Below are 17,886 nucleotides of genomic sequence, written 5' to 3' on the forward strand. Positions count from 1 at the left end.
TGCCCCTTGGAAAAGTGGTGGAGGTCACAGTAGCTTAACAAGATGGTTTTAATGCCCCTTGTAAAAGTGGTGGAGGTCGCAGTAGCTTAACAAGACGGTTTTAATGCCCCTCGAAAGAGACGTGGAGGTCACAGTAGCTTAACAGGACGGTTTTAATGCCCCTCGGAAAAGTGGTGGAGGTCGCAGTAGCTTAACAAGACGGTTTTAATGCCCCTTACAAGAGCCATACAGTACAGCATCTTAAAAACATTATTCCCATTATTGGGGAGTGGGTCTCCCATAGTCTTTGCTTAAGCCTTCCAAGCAAAAGCTGCCAAAAATTAGGACGGAGGAACTTGCAATGCCCCTTACAAGAGCCATGCAGTACAGCATATTACAAACATTATTCCCATTATTGGGGAGTGCGTCTCCCATAGTCTTTGCTTATGCCTTCCAAGCAAAAGCTGCCAAAAATTAGGAGGAAATGTAATGCCCGTTCGAAGAGTCGTGGAGGTTAGAGGTAATTAAAAACAACATTTCAATGCCCCTTGGAAGAGCCATGGAGTTCAGAGTGGTTTAACAAGGCGCTTTTAATGCCCCTCAGAAGAGACGTGGAGGTCCCAGTAGCTTAACAAGACGGTTTTAATGCCCCTTGGAAAAGTAGTGGAGGTCACAGTAGCTTAACAAGACGGTTTTAATGCCCCTCGGAAGAGATGTGGAGGTCACAGTAGCTTAATAAGACGGTTTTAATGCCCCTCGGAAAAGTGGTGGCGGTCGCAGTAGCTTAACAAGACGGTTTTAATGCCCCTTGGAAAGTGGTGGAGGTCGCAGTAGCTTAACAAGACGATTTGTATGCCCCTTGGAAGAGACATGAAGGTCCCAGTAGCTTAACAAGATGGTTTTAATGCCCCTTGGAAAAGTGGTGGAGGTCACAGTAGCTTAACAAGACGGTTTTAATGCCCCTTACAAGAGCCATACAGTACAGCATCTTAAGAATATTATTCCCATTATTGGGGAGTTGGTCTCCCACAGTCTTTGCTTATGCCTTCCAAGCAAAAGAAGACAAAAATGAAGACGGAGGAATTTTCACTAATGGCAACACAGACCACGGTCACCCTGGTGGTATAGTGGTGGTGGAGGCTGAGGATAAGGAGAAGAACATAAAACAGCCGAAATGAGGAAGCGTATACCCATGTGTGGGTATGAAGCGGTGCATGTGAATACACCTCCCGAAATAACACAGTGGATTTGACTTTATGTTACTCTGCTGTCATTTGGTGGTGATGAGAAGTCTGGCCCAATCCAGCCCTTGTTCATTTTGATAAGGGTCAGCTTGTCAGCATTGTCAGTTGACAGGCGAGTTCACTTATCAGTTATAATTCCCCCAGAGGCACTAAAAACACGCTCCGATAGCACGCTAGCGGCAGGGCAGGCCAGGACCTCCAAGCTATACAGAGCGAGTTCATTCCAAGTGTCCTGCTTGGATACCCAATAATTAAAAGGCACAGATGAATCACAGGGGACGCTGGTACGGTCGGCAAGGTACACCCTCACCATCTTTTGAAACTTTCCACTCCTTGTGAGAGTACCCCGCGCCTCCGGGTCTGTCCGAAGGGAGGGTCTGAGAAAACTGTCCCAGAACGTTGACAGTGTTCCCCTGCCTCTGCTGGATTGGAGTTGCCTCACTCTCGCTTGTACGCCTTGGTTGGGCAACGAACTGTGACCTCTGCCGCTAGTGTGTTCAGATGGGAATTTTTTTAACAGTTCTGCAGCAGGGGCCTTCTGGTACTACCCCATTTTTATAGACCTCTCCACCTCAGGAATAAGAGAGTGAAAGTTCGACCGATATGGCTTCTTGATCCATCCCATCACACTCTGGCTGCAATGCCTTCTCTTTAATTCTCTGCAGAGAGCGTTGCAAAAGACAGACAAGTGGAATGCTGACGCTAATGATGGCGTCATCGCTACTCACCATCTTGGTGGACTCCTCAAAGTTTGTCAAGATGGTACATAAGTCAGACATCCAGGTCCACTCCTGAGGTCTTATGTGTGGAGTCTGACCTGAATATCGACGGCCTTGTTGCAGCTGGTACTCCACAACTGCTCTCCTGCTCACAAATCCTTTGCAACATGTGGAGGGTAGAGTTCCAACGTGTGGGGACATCACACACCAGTCGGTGTGACGGAAGCTGCAAACGCTGCTGCAACACAGCAAGGGCGGCGGAAGCTGTAGCCGACTTGCGAAAATGAGCTGACAGGCGGCGTACTTTGACGAGCAGATCTGGCAACTCGGGGTACGATTTAAGAAACCGCTGAACCACGAGGTTGAGCACATGAGCCAGGCATGGTACGTGTGTGATCTTGCCTCGCCTCAGAGCCGCCACCAGGTTACGGCCATTGTCACACACGAGCATGCCTGGATGTAGGTTCAGCGGTGTCAGCCACAGATCTGCCTGCTCTTTCACAGCTGTCCACAACTCACAAGCAGTGTGAGGTTTCTCACCTAAGCTTATGAGTTTCAGCACAGCCTGTTGCCGCTTGGCGGAGGCAGTACTGCAGTGCTTCCAGCTTGTAACTGATGTAGTGATATCTGAGATGGAGGCTGAACATGAGGAGGAGGAGGAGGATGATGCGCAGGAGCTGTACACTGTGGGGTCAACTCTGACTGACATAGGGCCCGCAATCCTCGGTGTGGGGAGGCTGTGTTCTGTCCCAAGGTCCGACTGGGTCCCGGCTTCCACTATGTTTACCCAGTGTGCCGTCAGGGAGATGTACCGTCCCTGGCCACAAGCACTTGTCCACGTGTCCGTTGTCAGGTGGACTCTCCCAGTAACTGCGTTGTTGAGGGCATGGCAGATGTTTTGGGACACGTGCTTGTGTAGTGAAGGGATGGCACACCGGGCAATATAGTGTCGGCTGGGGACCGAGTACCGAGGGACGGCCACCGCCATAAGGTTGCGGAAGGATTCCGTCTCCACCAGCCTATAAGGCAGCATTTCCAACGCAAGCAGTCGTGAAATGTGCGAATTTAGGACTCTGGCCTGTGGGGCGTTAGCTGCGAATTTCCGCTTTCGTTCAAAGGTCTGGGATATGGACAATTGAACGCTGCGGTGGGACGTGGACGTGGACGTTGATGCTGTTTCTTGAGAAACTGCCATAACAAGTGAAGACTGAGAGGAGGGGGCATCTTTGCATGCAGTATGGACAGGGGATTGCCTTGCACACACAACAGGGGGTTCTATTGCACGCACAACAGCGGAAGAAGCAGTGGTGACACCCGCTGACACTGGTCGTGGACCCTGGGGTTCGCTCCACATAGTCGGGTGCTTTGCTGCCATGTGCCTGATCATGCTGGTGGTGGTCAGGCTTGTAGTTTTGTCACCCCTGCTGATGCTGGCCTGCCAGGAGGTACAAATGGCCTTTTTGGGGTTATCAGCAGAGTCTTTAAAAAAATTCCAGACTCTGGAAGACCTACAGGTTGTACTGGCAACGTCCATCGTGTTGTTGTTACGGGGAACTGTTGCCTGCCTTCTGTGTGCGGCCACCACACTGCTTCTTCCTGCCTGTTGGGATACTCTGGCTCCATCACCCTGTGTGCTGCTGGCCTCGCTCTGCGTGTCCTCCTGACACGTTGGGTCAGTTACTAGATCATCCACCACCTCCTCCTTTTCCACTTGCGCACCACGATCCTCCTCCTCACTTCCTGGCAATTGTGTCTCGTCATCGTCCACCTCTTGTGACAAATTGCCAGCGTCGACTTCCTGTGGCCGTGGCTGTTCAAATATTTGGGCATCACTACATGGGATCTCCTCTTCCACCACTTCAAGCGGAGCAGGCGAGGGGCACAAATCTGGAAATGGACCAGTGAACAGCTCTTCAGAGTGTCCAAGTGTGGGATCAGCTGCTGTCTGATGACACTCGGCATGGTGGGAGGAAAGAGCATCAGGGTGAGGAGGAGTATGCGGTCGAGACTCACGGCTACTAAGAGTTGACCGTGTGGAAGACAGACCGGAGGTGGTGGTGCCCAGGTAACTGGAAGTATTATCTGCTATCCAATTAATAACCTGTTCACACTGATCAGTTCGCAATACTGGTCTTGTTCTGTTCTTCCCTAGTAATTCGGTCAAGAAGTGGGAGCGAGAAGACGTGGCTGTTGGTTGTGGCACATTTTCACCTTGGCCACAGCCCCGTCCTCTGCACGCACCATCACCAGAACGTCCAGTTCCACATCCCTTGCCATGTGCCTTGCCCATTGTAAAGGAAGTAAAATAGCTTACACTCGCATCATCAATGGAAAAAGGGTAATAAAGAGTAGATTAGAACCGTGGAAGAGGAAAACCACAGTTCTATTTCTCTAGCCTACACCCGACTCTTTTAAACAATCTGAAAAATCAGGGAGACACTATTAGTTTTTTTTTTACGGCATAAAATGCCAAAAGCAGGATAATAGAGATTTTTTACCGTGGAACAGCAAAACCACAGTTATAATTTACTGGTGTATACCAGACTTTTTAAATATATATATTTGCGGCTGAACAGTGAGCGACACACTCAAACTGTTTTTTTTTTAGATACAAATGGCCCAAAAGTGGATAATACAGAGGTTTGAACCGCGGAACTGCAAAACCACACTTCTGTTTCTCTGGCCTACACCAGACTATTTTCAACAGATATATTTGTGTCTGAAAAATCAGGGAGACACTATTAGTTTTTTTTTACGGCAAAAAATGCCAAAAGCAGGATAATAGAGATTTTTTACCGTGGAACAGCAAAACCACAGTTATAATTTACTGGTGTATACCAGACTTTTTTAAATATATATATTTGCGGTTGAACAGTGAGCGACACACTCAAACTGTATTTTTTTTAGATACAAATGGCCCAAAAGTGGATAATGCAGAGGTTTGAACCGTGCAACTGCAAAACCACACTTCTGTTTCTCTGGCCAACACCAGACTATTTTCAACAGATATATTTGTGCCTGAAAAATCAGAGACACACTTTTTTTATTTTATTTTTTTTTTGGGGGGGGACACCAAAAGGTTAATAAGATGGGTATTTGTACAGTGTGAAGGAGGAAAAAAAAAAGAGGACTTAGATGAAAAAAAATGGATTTTTCCTGGCCCCCGAGACCTGGAGTCAGCAATTTCAGCAACAGGAGCACACAGGACTGTAATGCAGCGTTTGCTGGTATAACCACTGCGTCTCCTATACAGCCTGCCTGCCTGATATCTGGGATGGATATTAGTCCTGAGAAGGACTGTTTGTTTGATCTGGCAGCCTTTACAGACCCTACACTAACTATTTCGCAGTATATATCTCTCCCTAAATCAGCAGCGCTGTCCCTACACTGTCTGATCCCAGCTATTCGTGTCTAAGATGGCGGCACCCGGTTTTAAATACTCGAGGTGGCGCTGTGCGGCCAGCCAATCAATGTAATGCCCACAACCAACATGACTGCGGCATTACAGTGACTGGCTGGCAGTCCCTGCATGTTCATTGGCTCTGTAAAGAGTGCCAAACATGCAGGGCAGAGACCCAAGCTCCCGCCCGAGTAACCCGGAAGTGCTCGGTGCTCGCCGAACATCCCGAGTAGCGTGATGCTCGGGCGAGTACCGAGCAGTGTCGAGCATGTTCGCTCAACACTACTAGTGAGCATATAAAGGTAGGTTGTAATTAAAGAAAAGTTATCATGTGCTCACTAGTCTCGGAGGTCAGTATGATTGGCATAGACAAAAGTGAAATAAAAACGTTAGTGACACACATATATTATTATCCTCTAAAATTAATATCATTGATATGTAGAAAAAATAAAAATATTTGTGATACAAATATAGAATAAATATAAATACTAGAGATATACCATGTCCAAGCTGTAAACAAAACTGTCATTAATATTGTAGTATTAGATCCTATCTAAAGGGTACTCGGGTTTCTAACATAAAAATGCAATATGATCCCTATTTAGCAGTTTGCGTCTATGGTCTCCCCTTGGATAGGTCTATATACTTTTTCTATGCCTTGAAATTTCAGTGCTGAATCTTCCCCTTTATGGAACATTTGGAAGTTTCGACACTGCTGAAATATTTGTGGCCAAAGGATTAACCGCATCAGGTATGTCTTCTAATCCGAAGTTTTAAAGGGACGGTAGTACAACCAATGTATTGGATCTTACATGTAATACATTCAACAAGGTATATAACCAAGGGTGTGCTGCAATTAATAAAGTCATGTATTTTGTACATACGATTATTATGCAGTGAGATAAAAATCCTTTTCACTGCATTTTACACAGGGCTGTGGAGTCGGAGTCGTGGAGTCGGAGCCCATTTTGGTGGAGTCGGAGTTGGTATAAAATGGACCGTAGTAGTAGTTCAATGCAGTAGTTCAATGCAGTTTGTGGGGAATTTTTTCATAAGACTTTGGTAAAGAAATGAAATGTCCTATAAATATCTGTCCTATTCCTGATCAAAGGTTCTAGACTTTTAGCTGAGATTAATCTGTGCTACAGTAAATTTATCACTTAAACATGAGCCGGGTATGAGGGAGTCGGAGACATGGAAATTGAGGAGTCGGAGGTTTGGCTTACCGACTCCACAGCCCTGGTTTTACAGCGGTTCGCTCCGCATTTGAAAAAAACACTAAGGTTTAAGCAGGTAGTAGATTCAGAATGCCTATGCTTTTCACTTTTCAGGAAAAGACTGGGGGACAGGATGGTACCCAGCGTGGGTGCTTTCTTAGCCACAAACCGAATATCCTTGGTAAGAATTTTATTAAGCCCCGTATCCTGGTGTAACATTAGTATTTCTCTATAATGGACACCACTTTGTTATACGGTGGACTATAAGTTGTAGAGAATGTTACACTGGAAGTTTCACATCCCAAATATTTTTTTCGTCCCTTATTTTTGAGAATATCCTTACGCTCTAGGCTCAATACCATTTTGTATGCTTTTTTAAGATTCCAATCCGGATAACCTCTTTTTGCCAATCTGTCACAAACTTCTCTGGCCTCCATATCAAACGCAGTATTATCTGTACAATTTTGTTTCGCCCTAATTAATTCCCCTTATGGAATATTGCGCTTGATATGCAGGGGGTGGCAAGAATTGGCCTACAGAATACTATTACTGGCAGTCTCTTTTCTATAGGGTGTTATTTTTACTGTATTGAGATATTTATCACCGTTCAATTTAAGATCCAAAAGATGTATTTCTCTAGGATCAAACTAATGTGTGAATCTCAAATTGAAATCATTGTTGAGATTTTCTGCAAATTTCAACGCCTCCTCCTGTGTGCCTCCCCACACGAGGAGGAGGTCGTCGATAAATCGACCGTACCATATGATTTTGGGGCTGTAAATATTGCTCTCATTGTAAATGTGTTGCTCCTCCCATTTGGATATTATTACATTAGTCAATGACGGTGAAAATTTGCTACCCATACTTACTCCCCTCCTTTGTAAAAAAAAAAAAACTGATTGTCAAAGCAGAAATAATTATGATCCAGAAGAAATTTAACTGACATGATAATGAAATCTTTAATTCCTACTGTATACGTAGCATTGGTATCCAAGTGATAGCTCAGGCTAGTTAATGCTACACTGTGTGGTATGGATGGATATAGAGCTATAACATCGCATGATAGCGAGAGATAATTTTCTTGCTATAGAAAAATCTTCATATACAGTAGCCAAAAATTTAGAGTCCCTAATGTAGCTGGGGATGTCTTGCACTAATGGTTGTAGATAGAAATCTATCCATGCACCCAGTCTCTCTCCCATAGAACCTATGCCCTCTAATATTGGTCTGAGTGGTGGTGGAAATATGTTTTTGTGGATCTTAGGAAATGAATGATATATACAGTACAGACCAAAAGTTTGGCCACACCTTCTCATTTAAAGATTTTTCTGTATTTTCATGACTTTGAAAATTGTACATTCACACTGAAGGCATCAAAACTATGAATTAACACATGTGGAATTATATACTGAACAAAAAAGAATGAAACAACTGAAAATATGTCTTATATTCTAGGCTCTTCAAAGTAGCCACCTTTTGCTTTGATGACTGCTTTGCACACTCTTGGCATTCTCTTGATGAGCTTCAAGAGGTAGTCACCGGAAATGGTTTTCACTTCACAGGTGTGCCCTGTCAGGTTTAATAAGTCGGATTTCTTGCCTTATAAATGGGGTTGGGATCATCAATTGTGTTGTGCAGAAGTCAGGTGGATACACAGCTGATAGTCCTACTGAATAGACAGTTAGAATTTGTATTATGGCAAGAAAAAAGCAGCTAAGTAAAGAAAAACGAGTGGCCATCATTACTTTAAGAAATGAAGGTCAGTCAGTCTCAAAAATTGGGAAAACTCTGAAAGTGTCCCCAAGTGCAGTTGCAAAAACCATCAAGCGCTAGAAAGAAACTGGCTCACATGAGGACCGCCCCAGGAAAGGAAGACCAAGAGTCACCTCTGCTTCTGAGGATAAGTTTATCCAAGTCACCAGCCTCAGAAATCGCAGGTTAACAGCAGCTCAGATTAGAGACCAGGTCAATTCCACACAGAGTTCTATCAGCAGAAACACCTCTTCAACAACTGTTAAGAGGAGACTTTGTGCAGCAGGCCTTCATGGTAAAATAGCTGCTGGGAAACCACTGCTAAGTACAGGCAACAAGCAGAAGAGACTTGTTTGGGCTAAAGAACACAAGGAATGGACATTAGACCAGTGGAAATCTGTGCTTTGGTCTGATGAGTCCAAATTTGAGATCTTTGGTTCCAACCACGGTTTCTTTGTGCGACGCAGAAAAGGTGAACGGATGGACTCTACATGCCTGGTTCCCACCGTGAAGCATGGATGAGGAGGTGTGATGGTGTGGGGGTGCTTTGCTGGTGACACTGTTGAGGATTTTTTCAAAATTGGAGGCATACTGAAACAGCATGGCTACCACAATATCTTGCAGCGGCATGCTATTCCATCTGGTTTGCGTTTAGTTGGACCATCATTTATTTTTCAACAGGACAATCACCCCAAACACACCTCCAGGCTGTGTAAGGGCTATTTGACTAAGAAGGAGAGTGATGGGGTGCTACGCCAGATGACCTGGCCTCCACAGTCACCAGACCTGAACCCAATCGAGAAGGTTTGGGGTGAGCTGGACCGCAGAGTGAAGGCAAAAGGGCCAACAAGTGCTAAGCATCTCTGGGAACTCCTTCAAGATAGTTGGAAGACCATTTCCGGTGACTACCTCTTGAAGCTCATCAAGAGAATGCCAAGAGAGAGCAAAAAAGTCATAAAAGCAAAATGTGGCTACTTTGAAGAACCTAGAATATAAGACATATTTTCAGTTGTTTCACACTTTTTTGTTACTTATACAATTCCACATTTGTTAATTCATAGTTTTGATGACTTCAGGGTGAATGTACAATTTTCAAAGTCATGAAAATACAGAAAAATCTTTAAATGAGAAGGTGTGTCCAAACTTTTGGTCTGTACTGTATATACACACACACTTAAAACTTGCAAAATGACAAGCTGAATGGCTTGTCATAGAAATATATAAACAGATCTAAACAATGATGATGCTGAAAAATTGATACAGTCACTACTGTACCCAATCCTGTACCTAAACAAAGCTGATACTGCCTAGTCACGGATGTTGGCACCCCAAGGAATGCCAATGGTGCCGCCACTCACCGGTGGGTGTCCCTCAGAAACCCTAGTTAATTCTGATATATATTAAAAAGTACACTGATACATTAAATAGAACCAGATATGTCTCAAGGTATATATAAAAGAAAGGGTTTGGTCCTCATCAGAGAATGGTTCAATAATCTGCCTCAATGCGTATCCCCAACAGCTTCATCAGGAGACTTGAAACAGGGATGATAATCCATGATGTTCAGCATAGTGTGCCTAATAGCCAGGTGTCCATGTATAAATATCTCACTTCATCCAAACCCCTCCCCAGACTAGGAGACCCATTCCCATTCCTAAAGGTGAATTGTCATAGGATATATAGAATGGAGTCTGTCTACAATAATGTACTGCGCCTGCGCTACTTCTCAAGCGCTAGAGGTCCGACAATATCCATCCCCTAGTGTGCATGTCCAGAAGTGACGCGCTTTACACTGAAACGACAGGTAAACTGATTGCCACCACGCCACTCGTACCCGTGACTGCTCATGCCCGTAGTTACGTGTTCCACGACGGAGAGCATAATGGCCTATATGTGTCCGGACCAGCACCCTTGTAAGTAGATAAAGTAACATAGGCTGCGATTACAGTTAGAGTGAGCCGGAGAATTCATTGTATACAGTATCTCATATTGTAGATTTCACTTTGTAATCTCCCTGTTCTGCATTATGTTGCTATAATTATCACAAGTCCCCCATATCAGGGACATAAATAATTATATTGGTTACTTCAGCCTGGTGTTTGTCTGTGCATTGTATCCGGTCACTTGATTACAGGGGCATAATGGGGTATTACACTGTGTGGGGGCATCATACATACTGCATAAGGGGCATAATGGGGTCATTACATTGTGTGGGGGCATCATACATACTGCATAAGGGGCATAGTGGGGGCATTACACTGTGTGGGGGCATCATACATACTGCATAAGGAGCATAATGGGGGTATTACACAGTGTGGGGCATCATACAGCCTGCATAAGGGGTATAATGGGGGCATTACATTGTGTGGGGGCATCATACATACTGCATAAGGGGCATAATGGGGGCATTACACTGTGTGGGGGCATCATACATACTGCATAAGGGGTATAATGGGGGCAGTACACTGTGTGGGGGCATCATACATGCTGCATAAGGGGCATAATGGGGGCATTACACTGTGTGGGGGCATCATACATCCTACATAAGGGGCATAATGGGGGCATTACACTGTGTGGGGGGCATCATACATCTTGCATAAGGGGCATAATGGGGGCATTACACTGTGTGGGGGCATCATACATACTGCATAAGGGGCATAATGGGGGCATTACACTGTGTGGGGGCATCATACATACTGTATAAGGGGCATAATGGGGGCATTACACTGTGTGGGGGCATCATACATACTGCATAAGGGGCAAAATGGGGGCATTACACTGTTTGGGGGCATCATACATACTGTATAAGGGGTATAATGGGGGCATTACACTGTGTGTGGGCATCATACATCCTACATAAGGGGCATAATGGGGGCATTACACTGTGTGGGGGCATCATACATCCTGCATAAGGGGCATAATGGGGGCATTACACTGTGTGGGGGCATCATACATCCTGCATAAGGGGCATAATGGGGGCATTGCACTGTGTGGGGGCATCATACATCCTGCATAAGGGGCATAATGGGGGCATTGCACTGTGTGGGGGCATCATACATCCTGCATAAGGGGCATAATGGGAGCATTACACTGTGGGGGCATCATACATCCTGCATAAGGGGCATAATGGGGGCATTACACTGTGTGGAGGCATCATACATACTGCATAAGGGGCATAATGGGGGCATCATACATCCTGCATAAGGGGCATAATGGGGGAATTACACTGTGTGGGGGCATCATACATACTGCATAAGGGGCATAATGGGGGCATTACTCTGTGTGGGGGCATCATAGATCCTGCATAAGGGGCATAATGGGGTATTACAGTGTGTGGGGACAAGAAAGGGCCCTGTACTATGAGAACAATACGTTTCCTCCCTTCCTGTCTCCATAGTTGGGTCGTATGTATCTATTACAGGAAACAGAACAGAAGCCTTATGATTCTTATAAAGGGGCAACACAAGACCCCAAAAGAGTCTCCGTTCGGAAGGGGTTAATGCCCCCTGCGCCCAGTAATGGGGGATCTCCACACACCTCCACCTGCAGAGCCGCCACCACATATATGGCTGTTGTGTGCGCACAGGAGCTGTGATGAGGTCACAGGAGGGGAGGAGTCAGGGGTCACATGATCAGGGGCCTCAGTGGATGCAGGACTCTGCTGTGCTGGTTGTCATGGTGCTGGATGAAGTTGTCTATTGGCTATAGAGATAGATTAGATAATGTGTCTCTCCATAACCAGGATTACACAGTAGTGAAGAAGACCTCTAGTGAGTGCTGACAGGACTGTAAACAAGAAGATCCCAATGTTCCTCAGGATCATCAGGTAGATGGAGAGAAGGTGTCATGAGATCTCCCCTATGATGTGTAGATGGCTTTGACGGTCTTGTGTTCAGTCTTGTTTTATCCACCAGTATTACAACCCCTGGCAGAAATTATGGAATCACTGGGCTCGGAGGAAGTTCATTCAGTTGTTTAATGTTGTTGAAAAAAGCAGATCACAGACATGGCACAAAACTAAAGCCATTTCAAATGGCATCTTTAGGGCTTTAAGAAACACTAAAAGAAATCAAGATTAAAAATGTGGTACTCAGTAAGGGTAATTTTATCAGACCAAGCAGAAGGAAAAAATTATGGAATCACTCAATTCTGAGGAAAAAAATATGGAATCACCCAGTAAATTTTCATTTCCAAAACTAACACCAGCATCAAATTAGATCTGCTCGTTAGTCTGCATCTAAAAAGGAGTGATCACATCTTGGAGAGCTGTTGCACCAAGTGGACTGACATGAATCATGGCTCCAACACGAGAGATGTCAATTGAAACAAAGGAGAGGATTATCAAACTCTTAAAAGAAGGTAAATCATCACGCAATGTTCCAAAAGATGTTGATTGTTCACAGTCAGCTGTGTCTAAAATCTGGACCAAATACAAACAACATGGGAAGGTTGTTAAAGGCGAACATACTGGCAGATCAAGGAAGACATCAAAGCATCAAGACTGGAAACTTAAAGCAATATGTCTCCAAAACAAGAAATGCACAACAAAACAAATGAGAAACGAATGGGAGGAAACTGGAGTCAATGTCTGTGACCGAACTGTAAGAAACCGCCTAAAGGAAATGGGATTTACATACAGAAAAGCTAAACATAAGCCATCATTAACACCTAAACAGAAAAAAACAAGGTTACAATGGGCTAAGGAAAAGCAATCATGGACTGTGGATGACTGGATGAAAGTCATATTCAGTGATGAATCGCGAATCTGCATTGGGCAAGGTGATGATGCTGGAACTTTTGTTTGGTGCCGTTCCAATGAGATTTATAAAGATGACTGCATGAAGAGAACATGCAAATTTCCACAGTCATTGATGATATGGGGCTGCATGTCAGGTAAAGGCACTGGGGAGATGGCTGTCATTACATCTTCAATAAATGCCCAAATTTACATAGATATTTTGGACAGTTTTCTTATCCCATCAATTGAAAGGATGTTTTGGGATGATGACATCATTTTTCAAGATGATAATGCATCCTGCCATAGTGCAAAAACTGTGAAAACATTCCTTGAAAGAAGACACATAAGATCAATGTCATGGCCTGCAAATAGTCCGGATCTCAATCCAATTGAAAATCTTTTGTGGAAGTTGAAGAAAATGGTCCATGACAAGGCTCCAACCTGCAAAGCTGATCTGGCAACAGCAATCAGAGAAAGTTGGAGCCAGATTGATGAAGAGTACTGTTTGTCACTCATTAAGTCCATGCCTCAGAGACAGCAAGCTGTTATTAAAGCCAGAGGTGGTGCAACAAAATACTAGTGATGTATTGGAGTGTTCTTTTGTGTTTTGTTTTTCATGATTCCATAATTTTTTCCTCAGAATTGAGTGATTCCATAATTTTTTCCCACTGCTTGGTCTGAAAAAAATTACCTTTACTGAGTACCACATTTTTAATCTTGATTTCTTTAGTCTTTCTTAAAGCCCTAAAGTTGCCATTTGAAATGACTTTAGTTTTGTGCCATCTCTGTGATCTGCTTTTTTTCAACAACATTAAACAACTGAATGAACATCCTCCGAGCCCGATGATTCCATAATTTTTGCCAAGGGTTGTATATGTTTTATACTTGTGTAATGAGACCGGTGGAGGTGGCAGGATTAGAGCTGATCATAGATGTGACTTCTCCATCTGTCTGTGACTTTTACAATATTTGTTTCAGGGTGAAGATTTGACCGATATTAATACTACAGAGACTTATGTGAGGGGTGATGAGTGGTGTAAGGAGGAGATTCCTACATATGACTACCCAGGTGAGTAGTAACCACTAAATGCAGAGAAGTCACATATTCTTCTCATGGGAATATACAGTACAGACCAAAAGTTTGGACACACCTCATTTAAAGATTTTTCTGTATTTTCTTGACTATGAAAATTGTACATTCACACTGAAGGCATCAAAACTATGAATTAACACATGTGGAATTATATACTTAACAAAAAAAGTGTGAAACAACTGAAAATATGTCTTCTATTCTAGGTTCTTCAAAGTAGCCACCTTTTGCTTTGATGACTGCTTTGCACACTCTTGGCATTCTCTTGATGAGCTTCAAGAGATAGTCACCAGAAATGGTCTTCCAACAATCTTGAAGGAGTTCCCAGAGATGCTTAGCACTTGTTGGCCCTTTCGCTTTCACTCTGCGGTCCAGCTCACCCCAAACCATCTCGATTGGGTTCAGGTCTGGTGACTGTGGAGGCCAGGTCATCTGGCGTAGCACCCCATCACTCTCCTTCTTGCTCAAATAGCCCTTACACAGCCTGGAGTTGTGTTTGGGGTCATTGTTCTGTTGAAAAATAAATGATGAACCAACTAAGCGCAAGCCGGATGGAATAGCATGCCGCTGCAAGATGCTGTGGTAGCCATGCTGGTTCAGTATGCCTTCAATTTTGAATAAATCCCCAACAGTGTCACCAGCAAAGCACCCACACACCATCACACCTCCTCCTCCATGCTTCCCGGTGGGAACCAGGCGTGTAGAGTCCATCCGTTCACCTTTTCTGCGTCGCACAAAGACACGGTGGTTGGAACCAAAGATCTCAAATTTGGATTCATCAGACCAAAGCACAGATTTCCACTGGTCTAATGTCCATTCCTTGTGTTCTTTAGCCCAAACAAGTCTCTTCTGCTTGTTGTCTGTCCTTAGCAGTGGTTTCCTAGCAGCTATTTTACCATGAAGGCCTGCTGCACAAAGTCTCCTCTTAACAGTTGTTGTAGAGATGTGTCTGCTGCTAGAACTCTGTGTTTGGATTGACCTGGTCTCTAATCTGAGCTGCTGTTAACCTGTGATTTCTGAGGCTGGTGACTTGGATAAACTTATCCTCAGAAGCAGAGGTGACTCTTGGTCTTCCTTTCCGGGGGCATTCCTCATGTGAGCCAGTTTCTTTGTAGCACTTGATGGTTTTTGCAACTGCACTTGGGGACACTTTCAAAGTTTGCCCAATTTTTCGGACTGATTGACCTTCATTTCTTAAAGTAATGATGGCCACTCGTTTTCTTTACTTAGCTGCTTTTTTCTTGCCATAATACAAATTCTAACAGTCTATTCAGTAGGACTATCAGCTGTGTATCCACCCAACTTCTGCACAACACAACTGATGGTCCCAACCCCATTTATAAGGCAAGAAATCCCACTTATTAAACCTGACAGGGCACACCTGTGAAGTGAAAACCATTTCCGGTGACTACCTCTTGAAGCTCATCAAGAGAATGCCAAGAGTGTGCAAAGCAGTCATCAAAGCAAAACGTGGCTACTGTGAAGAACCTAGAATATAAGACATATTTTCAGTTGTTTCACACTTTTTTGTTAAGTATATAATTCCACATGTGTTAATTCATAGTTTTGATGCCTTCAGTGTGAATATACAATTTTCATAGTCATGAAAATACAGAAAAATCTTTAAATGAGACGGTGTGTTCAAACTTTTGGTCTGTACTGTATATACTGTATATGCGCCACAGCAAAAGCAATTTGTATCCATTAAAATATAAGCTGATCGACAGTTCTTTGTAAAACAACAACGATAAAGGATAAGACAAAATTACTTGGAGGGTGAGGGCTTTTTAGCTCCTCTATTTGAACCGGACAAGCCCGGTCTGGATGGGTTTTTATACCATATAGATGTTTTTTTAGACTTAGATGCTTTTATTTTAAAACAAATAACATAAATAATTATGTAACTATGTAAGGTGCTTTCTTGAATTTCCCGTGGATTGACAGTTGAGATCAGAAGCAATAATCGGAACATGGGTCGGAACGGAACATGCATTATGGTTATATGTTTATTTTCTCCCATCCGATTAAAATTTGTGAACATTTGTCTTTTTTCATTCGTATTAACTATGTAAATATGTCAGATAATACATTATTACTGTGTGATAATATAGCCAAACAACAGTAGATTCTTAGGAGGATGGAAGATCAGTGCAATGGGTGTCGAGAACGCTGCTCATCTTCCTTCTGTTGCAGATTTACTTCTGTTGATTCTGTTCAAAGTATTCATCCGAAAGAGATTAAATGCTGGAAATATCTTCTGGTTTATCCAGCCTCAGAAAGCCTTTAAACAGATGTACAGTGGGGAGAATAAGGATTTGATACGTGGCCGATTTTGCAAGTTTTCCCTCCCGCAAAGAATGGAGAGGTCTGTAATCTTTATCGTAGGTCACTTCACCTGTGAGAGACAGAATCTAAAAATAAAAAAACAGAAAATCACATTGTATGATTTTTAAATAATTAAATTGCATTTTATTGCATGAAATAAGTATTTGATCACCTACCAACCAGCAAGAATTCTGTCTGTCACATACCTGTTAGTTTTTCTTTAAGAAGCCCTCTTACTCTGTACTCATTACCTGTATTAATTGCAGTTGTTTGAACTCATTACCTGTATAAAAGACACCTGTCCATACACTCAATCAATCACACTCCAACCTCTCCCCCATGGCCAAGACCAAAGAGCTGTCTAAGAACACCAGGGACAAAGCTGTAGACATGCACAAGGCTGGGATGGGCTACAGGACAATAGCCAAGCAGCTTGGTGAGAAGGCAACAACTGTGGGCACAATTATTAGAAAATGGAAGAAACACAAGATGACTGTCAATCTTCCTTGGTTTGGTCCTCCATACGAGATCTCGCCTCATGGGGTAAGGATGATTTGGAGAAAGATCAGGAATCAGTCCAGAACTACATGGGAGGACCTGGTCAATGACCTGAAGAGAGCTGGGACCACAGTCTCACACATTACCGTTAGTAACACACTACGCTATCATGGATTAAAATCCTGCAGGCCACGCAAGGTCCCCCTGCACATGCCAGCACATGTCCAGGAAACATCATACTTTGGGGGTTCTTTTCTGCAAAGGGGACAGGACTACTGCACCATATTGAAGGGAGGATAGATGGGGTTATGTATCGTGAGATTTTAGCCAATAACCTCCTTCCCTCAGTAAGAGCATTGAAGATGGGTCGTGACTGAGTCTTCCAGCATGACTTGATCTGAAACACACAGCCAGGGCCAATAAGGAGTGGCTCCGTAAGAAACATTTCAATGTCCTTGAGTGGCCTAGCCAGTCTCCAGACTTGAACGCAATATAAAATCTTTAGGGGAAGCCTAATCTCCATGTTTCCCAGCGACAGCCCCGAAACTTGAAAGATCTGGAGAAGATCTGTATGGAAGAGGAGGCCAAAATCCCTGCTGCAGTGTGTGCAAACCTGGCCAAGAACTACAGGAAACGTCTGACCTCTGTAATTGCAAATAAATGTTTCTGTACCAAATATTAAGTTCTGTTTTTCTATTGTATCAAATACTTATTTCATGCATTAAAATACAAATTAATTATGTAAAAATCATACAATGTGATTTTCTGGATTTTTTTTTAGATTCTGTCTCTTACAGGTGAAGTGACCTACGATAAAAATTACAGACCTCTCCATTTTTTGTAGGTGGGGAAACTTGCAAAATTGGCAGTGGATCAAATACATATTTTCCCTACTCTATGGCATCCTGAGATATTATTCCACCT

The 17,886-nt window shown here is 43.6% G+C and overlaps 2 protein-coding genes across 2 annotated transcripts in view; one reads left to right on the forward strand and one right to left on the reverse strand.

The window, feature by feature from the left end:
• The window catches only part of LOC141171898 (uncharacterized), an 819,676-nt gene extending 807,742 nt beyond the window's left edge, over nt 1-11,934 (reverse strand). Inside the window, exon 1 of the mRNA XM_073655533.1 lies at nt 11,849-11,934. The gene's annotated coding sequence lies outside the window, so the exon portion shown is untranslated. The remainder of the gene's footprint in view (nt 1-11,848) is intronic.
• Nucleotides 11,935-16,109: 4,175 nt separating this feature from the next.
• The window catches only part of LOC141172906 (uncharacterized), a 58,176-nt gene continuing 56,399 nt past the window's right edge, over nt 16,110-17,886 (forward strand). Inside the window, exons 1-2 of the mRNA XM_073657525.1 lie at nt 16,110-16,113; nt 16,333-16,437. Coding sequence (XP_073513626.1) covers nt 16,110-16,113; nt 16,333-16,437 — 109 coding nt within the window. The remainder of the gene's footprint in view (nt 16,114-16,332; nt 16,438-17,886) is intronic.

Source organism: Phyllobates terribilis, unplaced genomic scaffold, assembly GCF_046119375.1.
Source record: "Phyllobates terribilis strain yellow unplaced genomic scaffold, ASM4611937v1 Scaffold_12__6_contigs__length_324123572, whole genome shotgun sequence".
NCBI lineage: Eukaryota > Metazoa > Chordata > Amphibia > Anura > Dendrobatidae > Phyllobates > Phyllobates terribilis.